The sequence below is a fragment of the Chenopodium quinoa genome, unplaced genomic scaffold (assembly GCF_001683475.1).
Source record: "Chenopodium quinoa cultivar QQ74 unplaced genomic scaffold, ASM168347v1, whole genome shotgun sequence".
Lineage (NCBI taxonomy): Eukaryota > Viridiplantae > Streptophyta > Magnoliopsida > Caryophyllales > Amaranthaceae > Chenopodium > Chenopodium quinoa.
In genome coordinates this window covers 6,873,886-6,888,831 of record NW_018743292.1, presented here as the reverse complement: position 1 = coordinate 6,888,831, position 14,946 = coordinate 6,873,886, and the positions used below count along the sequence as shown (strand labels likewise).

General features: G+C 35.3%; 1 protein-coding gene and 1 pseudogene across 1 annotated transcript; one reads left to right on the top strand and one right to left on the bottom strand.

The window, feature by feature from the left end:
* The first annotated feature begins 1,698 nt into the window (after positions 1-1,698).
* LOC110736726 lies at positions 1,699-3,714 on the top strand (annotated as a pseudogene).
* Positions 3,715-6,878: 3,164 nt separating this feature from the next.
* Positions 6,879-14,435, bottom strand: LOC110736725. Its single transcript, XM_021917023.1, has 2 exons — positions 14,042-14,435; positions 6,879-7,583 (listed from the first exon to the last, which is right to left on the bottom strand). The coding sequence occupies exons 1-2, from the start codon at positions 14,336-14,338 to the stop codon at positions 7,050-7,052; spliced, it is 831 nt and encodes a 276-aa protein (XP_021772715.1). The 5' UTR covers positions 14,339-14,435; the 3' UTR covers positions 6,879-7,049.
* Positions 14,436-14,946: the final 511 nt, after the last annotated feature.

Genomic DNA, 14,946 nt, shown 5'->3' with positions numbered 1-14,946 from the left:
TATGTTTTTTTTTTTTCTTCAAATGGAATTGTATTCTTACTACTCGTATTTTTGTAAGTAAATCAATATTCTATATATCATACCCCATTAAAAAGAAATCTTATATTGTACTAATTTGACTTTGAAAGTCACCTATTTCATCAAAACAAGCATATTACAAGCTCAAATGGTCCAGGATCGATTGTCCCACTGTACAATAGAGACATATGATAGATAGTTTTGTTTAATTTTCAACAAAGCGAAAATACCATCATTTTTGCACAATTAAAGACTCGATTAAGTACAATATCAGTACACACAAACAGAAATCAACTGTACATGGAAAATCTAATTTACGTTAGGTCCGTCCTACTATTGTTGTAATTAAAATTTATGTCATAGGATAAAAAAAAAAAACTAACATTTGATCAATCTATATGTATATGAATTGGAAATATTTTCAAATATGTTCATCTCGTGTATTTGATTGGTGTATAAAGAGTTATAGAGAATAATGATGTATGTAACTAATCCAACATTCTCAGTTTCGCCCCACATTAAGTCTTTTACTTAAATTAAACTACACCCTTTGTTTGTATATATAAAACATACATCATGACTTTTGCACACAAGTTCGTTTAATTATTGTAATATCGTATTGCCCTTATATGTTAGATTTAAAATAGATATTAGAGAATAATAGATCCCATTTAGATGAAAAATGGAGTGGCAAGTTTAAGGTACAAGTTACATTTATTAGCATAATTTTCGTTCCTAATATCTCAAATTTTTAACATAGTAATTTTAATTAAATCAACATATAAAAAAAAATTATGAGAAAATAATACTTCTATTACGAGACGATAGAGTCACTACCATTCATATATTATTCCATTAAGACAATTAGCAATGTTGAATTAAAATTTCATGTCCTACTTTTTGCTTACAATATCATCCTTTGTGACATCCACAATTAATATCAACCAATATAATTTTGATGAGAAATTGTTAAAATTATGATAGAAAAGGCTATATTGTTGTATAGTAGTGCTAATTTAATTTATAAATTTTATTTGCCACATACATATTCTGCAAATACTCAAGAAGTGGGACAAACAATGTAATTCAACGATGACAAGCAATGAGGACTAAAGAGAATTATTTTAAGTTCACACAAAATCCAAAAAATGATTCTTTCATTAAATCTACAGCCTCAAAAATTAAAGAATGATACATGTTCCCTCTTTTCTTTTTTCTTTTTTTTTATTTATTTTTATTAATTATTTTTATGTACCCACTTTGATTTTATCTTTAAGTGTTTTATTTGAGTATCCACTTCTAGTTTACTAAATAGTTACATCATTCATAGTTTTCAATGTACTAGTTTTAATTTGACCACGCATATAATTATTATTCGATGTAGATTAATACTGACTTATAAGTAGTTAATATTTTGATAATACAAATTTAACTAACAAGATTCCACTTTAGTACTTTACTATATTTTCTCAGACAGAAATTTTTGTAATATTTAATTTTTCACAAACACATCTTTATTTTCATCTTATATATACTATTTAATACAACTTTTTCCAGTTACTCTTTTTAACTTTATCAACATTTTTTTCATACACTAACCTGCCTTTTTAGTTTTTACTAAGGAATTCATGTGATCTCTAACTTTATTTATATGGAGGAATTACTAATACGTGCAACTTTGCGAGTGGTTACAAAAGTAGATTCATCATTGATGATATATGCAAGAAAGATGCAGCCAACTTTGAAAAATTCCCTCTTTATTTAGCTAGAAATTAGCAACTAAGATCCAAAAAAAATATAAAGAAAAATAAATAACCAAAGTAGAATTATTGACATCGAAGATTCTAACCGTAGAATAATATCTACATACACTTGACTAGTTACAACCACAACGACAACTTTTTTTATATATACATACACTTCTCCCATCCCATGCCATTATAACACTGCTTACAACATCATCTCTTATCTCTACCTCTCTTAGCTTGGTTTTGATCTACCTACAATAATGTCGTGCAACGCTGCGGAGCTACTCCCTCTTCTCGGCGGCACGAATGCTAGCGCCGCTGCTTCTTACCTATGTGACCGTTTTACAACGGTGACATACGCCGTGGACAACACTTACTTGTTGTTCTCGGCGTACTTGGTGTTTGCCATGCAACTTGGGTTTGCTATGTTGTGTGCGGGTTCGGTTCGGGCTAAGAATACGATGAATATCATGCTTACGAATGTGCTAGACGCAGCTGCTGGCTCGCTTTCTTATTACTTATTTGGATTTGCTCTTGCTTTTGGTGCCCCTTCTAATGGTTTTGTTGGGCGTCATTTCTTTGGTCTTAAGAACATTCCCGAGTCTACTGACTCGGGAACGTTTGACTATAGTTTTTTCTTGTACCAATGGGCCTTTGCAATTGCGGCCGCTGGAATTACCAGCGGCTCGATTGCAGAGCGGACCCAGTTTGTGGCATATCTTATATACTCCACTTTTTTAACTGGGTTTGTGTACCCGATTGTTTCTCATTGGTTTTGGTCAGTAGACGGGTGGGCTAGCCCAACCAATACTAACAATTTATTATTTGGGTCGGGGGTGATTGATTTTGCTGGGTCTGGTGTGGTCCACATGGTTGGTGGGGTAGCGGGACTATGGGGAGCCTTTATTGAGGGCCCGAGGATCGGTCGTTTTGACCGGTCGGGCCGCTCTGTTGTCCTAAGGGGCCATAGTGCTTCTTTGGTAGTACTTGGGACTTTCTTGCTTTGGTTTGGATGGTATGGGTTCAACCCGGGTTCGTTTTTGACTATTCTAAAGGCGTATGGGTCCCCCGGAGGGTATTATGGTCAATGGAGTGGGGTAGGAAGGACAGCTGTCACCACAACATTGGCGGGATCGACCGCTGCGTTGACTACCTTATTTGGTAAGAGGTTGTTGGCTGGGCATTGGAATGTGATAGATGTGTGCAATGGGCTATTGGGTGGGTTTGCAGCAATTACTGCTGGATGTTCTGTTGTTGAGCCTTGGGCTGCTATTGTTTGTGGGTTTGTGGCTGCTTGGGTTTTAATTGGTCTAAACAAATTAGCTGAAAAGGTCAAGTATGATGACCCACTTGAGGCAGCCCAATTGCATGCTGGTTGTGGCGCGTGGGGCCTACTCTTTACCGGTCTATTCGCTAGCAAGCACTATGTCGGGGAGGTCTACGGGGTGGATCGGCCTTACGGACTTTTTATGGGTGGCGGGGGAAGACTACTCGCGGCCCAAGTGATCCAAATCCTTCTTGTGTTCGGGTGGGTTACCGCCACAATGGCTCCACTTTTCCTAATCCTTAACAAGCTCAAATTGTTACGGATCTCAAGTGAAGATGAAACCGCGGGTATGGATATGACCCGACATGGCGGGTTTGCCTACGCGTACCATGACGAAGATGACCTGTCACAAAGACCCTCCTTCATGATGAGGAAAATTGAGCCAACTAGCACTACTCCTAGTCCTCAAAACGGTGGAAGAAATGTATGATCGTGTGCATAATAAGCATGACTAAAGAAATTCACCATTAATAGGTTGAGTTCAACTTTTAAGGGTAGTTTTTATACGCAAGTTGAAATGTTTTTGCATGCCATATTTTTGCTTCGTATGATTTCTAACGTTATTGCTTGTATAAGTGTGTACATTAATGATTTAGTTGATAAAAATTACATATTTTTCCACCCTTTAAGCATGGTTTGAGTATGCTCATATTGTGATTTTCATCTGACATAATTACTTTTTCCGTGACTTCTATTGATATCTTAAAAGGCTATTACCATTTTATTCTGGATACATGAGTCATGTATTATTAGCTCCAAAAGATTTCTACATGAATGAATCATTAGCTAGAAGTTTAACTTAAAATCTCGATAATCTAAGCAAACACACACACATTTAAATTTTACCAAATTAAATAATGATTAACATCAAGAGACTTGAATGACTAAATATAATCCAACACCAACCAAACTACTCCAGTCGAATATGACCTAAACTCAGTAGATTCTTTATTAACAATTTATTGACACTTTTACACACTAATTGATTGCTAGAAGCGTTTCTATAGACTATAGTCATCCTAAAGACCTAAATACATAAATGTGTTAAGTAATTCAACCTTTTTCTTATCCCTCATTAATTATCCATATCAAGACATATAAACAACCAAAGTATGAGTTTCAATAAGCTTATCTAAGCATGTGACTTTGGAAGTCATTTCTCATAGCCTCACAATTCATTTTGAAATTACTACATTAATATATTTTTTTTTTATATAATAAAATAGAAAATAGGGTAGGAATTTTTTTTTTGTCCACGCAAATTTAAGATGCCATAGTAGAGGACAAATACACACAACACAAGGTTTCAAACGTGCAGGAATAGTTTACAAAGAATCTGGTTTTAATTTATCCATGTCCAGAATTATTATTTAGTTTCTTTTTTCGCGTCACTTCATCAAAGTTTGTGATTCTTGTGGAGTTGTGGTGCTTTCTTTTCTTTTCAAATCTTTTTGGCAACCACAATTAATCAGAAAAATGAGGAAATGTACTTGTTTTAGTTTATGCATTGTGTTCGAAAACTAATGATTAATGATGTGGTGAATCAATAATTGATAATGCATGGAATCTAGATGAATTTAAATGATTAGGCCATTAAGTAGTCAGATATTAAATGTTAGAGTGGGAAATTATCTAGGCCATACCAAAAAAAATTGATTTTAACACACCAATATTGTATGTTAGAAGAACATTGAAAATCGGGCTCTTAGCTTACAATGGGTGTGTCAAAATCAATGTTTAATGTGCTAAAATCAGTTTCCAAATAGAGTATATTACTTACAGATGTTACACTTTTGAGCTTGTAACTTATAATCATTCATCGTCCAACAAATAATGACTAGCAACAAGATTTATCATAAAATACCAAACCTTCACTTCATTTGTGATTATTGATTGACCTTTGGCTTACTCTTCCTTCAAAGTGTATTTTCTTTCTTTAGGTAGCAATTAATTTTGAATAGAAAGAAGTATTGTCAAATTACTTAATTTCGCTATTATGAATTACATGCGACTAAGCTTAAAGATAATTGGACAAATTAAGGTAACTTTTACACTAATAGTAGTCCATCCATTGTTCTCATGTCTAAGTAAATTTAATAAGTTGTCCGTATAAAATCACTATATTTCTTGTATTATATTATGTGTCAGAAATTTTGGCTACAAAAATTGGAGAAATTGCATTATTTGATGATATTGTAAGCAATATACCAACCACTCCTACCCAACAAATCGGGCATTTAAGTGTTTGGTTCCTCTTTGTCCATGAAAAGTCACTAACAAAACGTCTTTTCAAAAAAAAAAAAAAAATGTTGCAAAGAACTGAAGAAGACATTAACTCTCCATCCATCAGCATTATTAATGGCATCAATAATATTAATAATATAATTATATACTCCATCAGGTTTTTTTTAGGTTACATGGCACATATTAATTGATTTTAATTAATATAACATGATGTCATTTATACAAATTTTTCTAATAATAGACAAGTAAAATTTTCAAGACAAAGTTATGCAATATTACAGTGCGTGGCTCGTGTGCCAATTAAACCAATGCACTTATTTCAGGGAGTATTATACAATTTATACTCTTTTTGTTTTCAATTGTTTGCCTCCAAAATACCAAGTCATTTTTTAGCTAATTAAGTTATATTTCGTAGTAGAATAGAGTTGATAAGAGAGAAAATTGGTCGGACCAAAGCAATAGATGTGAAAGTAATTAATACTATGATATTGTGATCTTTCATGAACAATCTTTTGGAAACGATTTTAAAAAACTGGGTAAACTTTAAAGGATGGCGAGTAGGGGTGTCAATTCGGATGTCCGGATCGGGTTCGGTGAGATGTAATCAGGTCGGGTCGGGGCAATTTCTAAAGTTGAGTCTGCTAAGCTATTGTGTCCATGTGAGTCGAAATCTAAATCGGATATTTTTTAGGTCGGTTTTGAATCAGATCGGGTAGCTTGTTGGTTGACACCTCTAACGGGGAGTATCAAATAATTGGACCATCTTTGTTAATGGGCAAGTTGATAGCTACTTTCAAAATGAAGTTGAAACACAAAGTTTATTGATGTAACAGTCTTTGCTGAATATCATGAGTTGCAGACAAATTAAAAGTGTAATGTTTGAGCACAAGTCAATACAATTTAGGCGAACCACCCAATTTGCAATGGCTGGAAAAGGATAGTTTATACTGCGTATAAATTAATTTCAATATTGAACGGTGGAGGTAAATAAACGTCAATAACAAGAATTTTCAAACAATTAAACAAAATTGTAGGACCATTTATAATGGACTCTTTATAATGACAGAAAAATATATGTGTGACAATAAGTTTGTGGAGTATCATGTGGTTCTACTTTGTACTTTCCATCATTGTTTGCCTTTGTTTACAGTTAGTATAACAGAAAAATAATCTGCGCTGAATACTTTTACCACTAATAACTTCTTGTATTATACGTAGTAGTTCAGTGGTAATTCGAAAAAGCTCGGATCAAGTTCAATTCAATTTTAATCATGCTCAAATGAGTACTTTTACCCTAGTGTTGCGATCATTACAAAACTGAGGGAGTACTTCATTCATCTGTATATATGGATTTACTTGTACTCTGTAGTTCAGTTCAATGGAGGTAAATTTCCTGTTATGTACTCTATAGACCAGACAGTAATACTTTTACTTGTCAAGTACAATTTCCTGATCAGAAGCTCTTTAGAGCTATTTTGCCAGTTTGAACTATAGCGAAAACAGTAACCGAAAACAGATATCACGCCAACTTCTCATGCCAATTCAAGAACATTTTAGTCTGTCACGGATATCTTGAGCTTTAGTAACTGAGACAAAAAGAAGCTAATATTCATATCTTACATTAGTTACATAATTCGATTAATAATCACATATCTAAAGCTAAAAATGTACTGTATAATCCCTCATGTCACTGATTGTTATTCACATTCAATTCAGAAAAGGAACCTGGTCCATGAGCCCAAAATTGGAAACACAGCAATCAGCAACCTGATGAACAATGGTTTATCTTTGTTTAATGTCCTACTCAATTTATCAGTATCAGAGTATCCCCTTGGGGGCGCATCAGCCTTTTGCTTTTGCTCGTCAGTAAAGCTGTTGCTTCTCGATACTTCTTGATCCAGCTCATCCCATCCACCAAATTTTGAATCAGGTCTTCCATCTTTCTTAGCTGCCTCCCATGACTTATAGTCACTATAGTCACCATTTACAGGACGTGGACGGGATCTTGCCTTTCGTGCATATCCCTTGGACCTGGACCTGCTTCTGGTCTTGGACTTTGACCTTGGCCTTGATTGTGGCCTGAAATTTTGGCTAGAACTCGGGTCTTCCCACAGTTTATCCATTACTAGGGAAAGGGCTGTTTGTCCCAAGGGAAGCACCAATGCCATCATTAGTGAATTTGGTCCTGTATCTAATACTGTTGACAACAGAACTATTGGAACCATCCAACCAAAGGCTTTGGCTATCTGTGTTCATCAAAATAATCACGTTACATACTATCATATCTCGAAAATAATTAAATTTAAGAGGGGAAGAAAATTTCAGGCTCTGTAAGCACTGAGCTATCAATCATGGATAGGGGAATATAAGAAATCTCCTCTTCCACAAAGCAGACAGCAGAAACAAAAAATAGTACTGTAAAACTCAAGACTAAACTCCAAAGATCTTATTATATACACGAAGTAGCATGCAGAGTAATAACAAAAAGCAACCCAAACAAAGAAAGGTTGCACAATTCCTTGTTCACAAGATATTCAACTTAGGAGCAATTTTGAAGGGAAGATGAGCTAACTGAGACCACTGACCTCCTAATGAGTATTTGAGAGCTCTTAGTGTCCAGGACTTCTCGTCTTTATGGTTCAGGTTGGGTGTTTGTGATCTCCACGCTCCCACTTGAGGGGAAGTATAGAGTATTCGGTTAATTTGGGAGTTAAGGTAGTATTAGGAAACATAATTTTTTTGTTACCTATATTTGCTTATCGTTTACTAGCCCGTCTAATAAGGATTCTGTTTATTTGCTTAACCTCCGAGTCTCGAAGTATGCAAGTATTAACAAATCCACAAGTTGAATCAAATCAATTACTTGGTATAGGGCTGTATCCCAAGAGAAGCACTAATGCCAAGATTACAGAATTTGACCCTGTCCCTAGCTGTCCTTAGTAGTGTTGATATTGCAATTGCTTGAACCATCCAACCAAAAGCTTCGAATATCTGTTTTGTACACCTAAATACTGGTCTAATGCAATCATTTCTCCAGAATGGTTTAACTCTAGGGAACAGGACAGCTCAACAAGACAAGAAAATGAACTACTAAAAATAAAAAATCATTAATAGGGAAGTAAAAGAGACCTCAACTTCCATAGGAATACTAAAAATACAAAATACAGTACTATACACACTCAAGGACGTCAAAAACCAAAATTATTACAATAGCAATTAGCAGCCCAAATAGAGAACGGCTGCACAATTTCTTGCTAGCAAAATTTTCAACTTGAGGGGGATTCTGAAGAGAAGTCATGTAAACTGAGGGCTAGAGCTGATCAAAGTGAGCCCGGCCCAATTTTGGGCGGGTTTTAGACAGATTTTTCCGACCCAAAATTGGGTTGGGCCTAGTCCAGTCCGATTATTGAATTCTTTGGGCGGGCTTGGGAATGGAATTTTATGCCATTTTAGTTGACTTTTTGGGCCCGGCCCAAAAAGCCCACACGACCCAACTAGTTTGGGCACACAATTTCCGGCCTGACAGCTTGGTTATTTTTTGGCCTCGACCCAGCCAGCCCGCCCAATGATCACCTCTAACCGAGGGCCAAATGAACTCCATATTAATCAGATAAAATATGGACTTAATGAAGTACACTATTAAGACACTTCTATCATAGGATTTTGCTACAATAGTCATCCTTAAAATGAATACCACTATACTTAATTTTTATTGGCCGTTTATTTATTTATTTATTTGTTGGTCAAACTTATTAGAAAAAAAAATTTCTTTTTAAAAAATTCTTTTTTTTCGGTTTTTTTTTTTTTTTTTTGAAAAATCAGAAAATTAATTTCCAGGAAAAGAAAAGAATTTTTTTAAAAAAAAATCATTTTTACTAAGTTTGACAAAAAAAAAAGGAAAAATTGATGGAAATAATCCCAACTTTCAGCGATCTGCTCAAAATAATCCCAACTACCATTATTCTCAATATAATCCCAACTTTAACAAAATCTGCTTAATTTGGTCCAATTAACCGGTTACTTGCTAAGCTGGTTGTAAAATTAATTAAATATTTTTTCTTTTTAAAGATAATTACCTGTATTGCAATTACGTATTTTTGCTCCTACCCTTTTCCCTCTCCTCTTTGCTATCCCCTCCTTCTCATGTTCATCTTTCTCAATCTATATACTGTTATGTTGTCGTCGGCCGTCCCATTTTGTCACCGCCACCATCTCGCTCCTCGGTCGTCTCCCTTCCCCCTTCCCCCTCATCGCTGCAACTTTTCCTTCTCTGTTTTATTTTCCGTTGTGTTGTTAAAGGGTGGGTTTGGACGTTTGGTTGTGTGGGGTGGTGGTCACTAGTCACCATGTCCTTTCTCGAGCACCGTCATACACTTATTCTCATATTGGTGCTTTTAATTATCAAGTAAAGTACAATTCATTGTGATTTATCTAGTGGAGTACAATTCAGAGGTTTTGTAGTGTGATAGGGTGTATTGGGGTTAATTGGGGCTAATGACAGTGATGGTGGAGTTGTGGTGGGGCAACGACGGTGGTGATTTGGTGTGTCAATGGTGGTGGACTGGTGGATGGCTATATATAGTGTGGGCTGGGTTACTTAACTAATCAAAAGCTAATTTATTTAAGTTAATTATATAAAATTTTGATTAATTAAATTAGAACCGATGAAAACAAAACACTTGTCTAATTAACCTATTTCACGGGTTACTAACACCTCTCAACAGGTTATGGACCAAATTGAGCAGATTGTTTCAAAGTTGGAATTATTTTGAAAACAATGATAGTTGGGATTAGTTTGAGCGGATCGCCGAAAGTTGGGATTATTGCTGTCAATTTTTCCAAAAAAAAATAAATCAAAAATCGGCCAATGAAAATTAAGTATAGTGGTAGTCATTTCAAGGATGACTACAGTAAAATTTGTCATACATTTAGGCCTTGTTTGGTTGGATGTAGGAAGTAGAAACTTCCATGAAATCTCAATGCCCATGAAATTATAATCTTTAGGAATTCCCAAAAAAGGTTTGATTGGATGTAGGAATTTCTACTTCCCATGGAAAGTTCCACTTACCTAGGGGGGACTAGGTAAGTTAATTCCTCCATTTTGTGGTAAGTAGAACTTCCTAGGAAATCCCAATTCCTACATTATTGTCAACCAACCAAAGTATACATATATGATGTATCCATTTCCTAGGAAATTAAACTTCCCATGAATTTGTTTGTCAACCAAACAAGGCCTTATACTAATTTTAAAAGCAGCATCTGTTGACATAGGTGCAATTATGAAGATACAGCAAGTCAGTCACCAGGCAGTTCAGGCGGAATTGTCTTATACATCTAAGCTTTTCTGACAGCTAGCACATACTACATAGCCCCTGTCCGACATAGATGGTGAAATTTTTCTAAACTAGGCCATCCAAAAATATAATCAAACACTCTCACATTGTTAATATTGCAATGGGGTTATACATATCAGATAATATATAAAGGAAACAATTTCCATTTCTCTCCCACTCCAAAAGTACATAGGACATTTAGGGTAGAGCACATAACATTGCAAAGGCTTCTACACAAGAGATTCCTTTCTGGCATTAAAAGAGAATAATTCATATAGCCGATACTAACAAATAAGTCAAGTTATTTTGTTGGGAATAAATTTATTTTGCAAACTGAGGCACCATGAATAAACAAATCCCATCCTTTGAATTTTCTACCATCTTATACAACCAAATCTAAAATTACCTCAATCTTCAAATTTTCCCTCAGCCAAAACTAGGCCCAACAATCCAGGCTAACATCCATATATGTTTTCCTAAACTGGTATATACACATAACCAAAGATTCGCCAGATACATTTACTTACCAGCCCAACGGAGAAGGATCCATATAACCAGCACTATTCAGTGAGTAGAGACATTTCTATACTAGTATATATAGCCAAAGCTTCACAGTTTCACCAGATACATTTCTTTACCAGTTCATCAGAGAAGAGTTCATATAGCCAGCACTAACCACTGAGTAAAGACTTGGCTTAACTCACCCCATCCCCCCCCCCTCCCCCCAAAAAAAATTAATCTCTTCATCTTACATGTACTTATATCAAAGCATAAACCAAGCCTAAAGACCATAAACCATCCAGAACTGTTTTTTTTTTCCACTTTCATGCTTCCTCCTAACACAGCTATATTGCCTTTTCAAAGCTTCACATCAATCCCATCCATATATAATGAAGTACGATGCATTTTAAGAGTTTTGAGATTTTGATTATGATAAATTATAAGCCAAGGAAAGAAATATTTAATGAGTATGATGCAAGCAGCTTTCCACATTTGCGTTCCCGTGCCACGAATTGTACCGTACCATGTACCAAGCAACATTGATTGGGGTGAGGTTGGTGGTCAAGCTTACGATGAGATATTGAGCAGGCAAACAGTTTCACCAATCTACTAAGCTTGCTTGGTACACAGCTTAAGGATACTACTCCAACCGAAACAATCTTTATTTGGATTACTAAATGCAAACCACTAGGATGACAAACACAAGCCAATTTGATCACCATTCGGATGCCCTTACTTTTTATATAAAGTCAGTATACTACTCTGTATCTAGACACAAGAAAAAGAGACCATGTTGCATCAAAGATTAGTCACTTGTAAATAGTGATGCACCCTAGTCAGCAAATAATAATCACATAGTTTCATCACCTAAAAATAAGAATTGGATATGAATCACACTAATATCCTTTATCCTTGCATCTTCCCAATCTAATCATGCCCTCTCAATTCCAGCTCCCCTTTTTCACTAAACTTCATCAGAGAGTTCGATCAAAAAAAAAAAAAAAAAAACGGACTCCATGATTACTATTAGGCTACTAGCTGTAGCTGATAAAATGTACATGGTGCTCATCGTCTGCCATATTAGCTTTTTAAACATTTTGTTTCTCTCCCAACTTCACAAGCACCTAACTCTATTCGAGTAATAATAGTACTACAGTGAGATTTGAGCAAACACTAACGGTGTGTTTGGATAAAGAAATGGGAAAGAAAAGAAGGGCAGGGAGGTGAAGAGGAGGGAAGAGAAAGAGAGGGGAGGGAAGAAAGATGAGTTTTCCTTCCAAATCTCTCAATTGTTGGAGAGATTAATTTCTTACAATTTAATCCCTTCATTTCTTCCCCCTCCAATTCCCTTCTTTCCTCATTTGTTATCCAAATGAAAGATAATCCATCCCTCCATTTCTCTTCCCTTCCTTTCCCTCCATTTCCTTCAATCCAAACATAGTGTAAGTTTTAATTATGCACAGCCTTCAACTATCATCAGCATCAAATGAGTAGAATGGTGGTATACCACACTTGGGTTCTTCGATTGGAGCCTTAGGGTTATAATCAGAAGAGCACGGACATTTTGCCAAAAAATAAAATAAATAAATAACTAAAAAATGGTAATTCTAAGCTATAAGTCCATCTCTTATGGAGTCAGATTACTCGGATAGTCATTATACTTTGGCTTTGGGTTTTGATGAACTAATTCCAAAGGTTCATTAAACTCTACACTTCTTCATTACTATGAATCAGCAAATGATTGTTTCCCTTAAAATCAGGGGTTGAATACAAAATAAGATTTCGACGTCAGAGGGCTTAAGATTGTACACAATACACATCCAAACCAAAACCCTACTATAAGTGAAAGCTTCTTACTATGAACCGGCAAATGATTGTTTCCCTTCAAATCAAGGGTCGATTACAAAGAATCTTTCGATATCAGAGGACTTAAGATTGCACACATCCAGACCACAACCCTACTATAAGTGCAAGCCTCTTTACAGATATGGAAAGTAACAGCATCAATAGAGGCATTATTCATTATGATAGTGCTAACGTTGATCTGTAATCCCATGTTATTGCTCCTTCCGTCTAAATATGGCAGTCATTTTGACATTTTGGAATGTCCAGAAGACGACCAGATATTATATTCACTTAATTATTCATAAGCTTTCCTTCGTTACAAAAGATAGGCCAATTTTTAATGATGAAAGCGTGCTAGCATTATGACATAATTTAAACTTGCTAAATTCACCTTCAAAAGTACTTTGACTACGTCCACGAGGTTATCTTTTATAGTATTGCTTAATATATTCATATAATAGCCCTGATCAAAGTTAACATGATTTGATTAAATATATCACATGTAGCCAAATTATTTAAAATTGACGGTGTATTAAATAAGATTGATTTCTCAACTTATTCACACTTAGACCAAGTGATGGAGAGAGGACGCCGCTAACACTATTAGTCGACAAAATCATCAATTTGCCTCTAAAAAAAGACTACCACCTTTTCCTCTTACAATAACAATTAGATCCTTTCCCAACAACTTCAACACGATACACAACAACCCCCTATAACAAATACAGTACTCGTAATACGAATACTTCACAACTATCATTAAAGATACTCCCTCTGTCCCGAAACAAACGTCGCATTGATAGTATAATTTAAATTAGTAACACAACAACTAAATCCGAAAAAAGGTCGGACTGAGTAAAATCATTCCAATTCTCAATTGTGAGGAAATATGAAGTAAAAAACGAACATTCATTTACATAGCAAGGTATAATTAACTAATAATGCACTAGAAATGGCATGAATTTGAGCGGCAAAACAATGCAATTATCAAGGAAATTTCGAAAACAATTGAGGCGTTTTTATACCTTGAAGAACCAGTCAATAGCAGGAGAAGAATCTTTCCAAAATCCAAACTCTTCTTCTTCGTCATCATCGTCGTCATCGTCGGACCACCAACTCTTCCTCCGTTTCTCTCTCCTCCCAAATTCATCTTCAAATTCGAATTTCCGACGCTGAGATGCGTCGAAATTGGAACCCCAATTGGGTCTAGAGGATGAAGAGCAGCAAAATTTTGAGGAAAAATTAGGGTTTTGGAGAGGTTTATTAGGGTTTGGGAAAAGGTGATAGAGAGAGTTTGGGGATAAGAAGTGTGTGCTCACCATTAATACCAGGTCACCCCTTCCATTTCTGGGGATTGGAGATTGTTCGTAACCAAAAATAGTAATAACCGGAGGTTTGGTTGGAGGAATGGAAATAAGAGGGATAAGAATGGAGTATAAAGATAAGGGATTAATAGGTGGGATAAAGATAAATAATTTTTATCCCATCATATGTTTGGTAAGTATGGGAAACAAATTAGGAATAACTAATAAGTAATAAATTTATAAAAATACCCTTACTAACTTCTACCGTTTCTGACTTTCTCCTTACCCTTTTAATTTCATTAAGGGTAATTTGGTCTTTTAATACCCATTTCTTATCCCTACCCCTTATATCACCCCTTAGTTATAGAAATGGAGGGATAAGTAGGTGTTTTTATCTCAATCCCTACCCCTTATAATCTTCATCCCTCTAAACAAACACCACATTTCTTCTATCCCTATTTTTTATCCTTATCTCATCCCCTTTATCACTCTAAAAGAATGCAAATGATGCGGTAATCGACCATCATTTTAAGTATTTCCTAATTTTCCTACATCCCAAATTAATCGTAACATCAGGGATTGACACGTACTCCGTAATTTAAGAAATTAAAATGCTACGTATAAGA

Excerpts from the sequence above, each read along its gene's own strand:
- LOC110736725 (XM_021917023.1), bottom strand. The coding sequence starts at position 14,338 with ATGGTGAGCACACACTTCTTATCCCCAAACTCTCTCTATCACCTTTTC. Across the intron at positions 7,584-14,041 it reads CTATTGACTGGTTCTTCAAG|ATAGCCAAAGCCTTTGGTTG; the intron begins GTATAAAAACGC and ends TGATGAACACAG.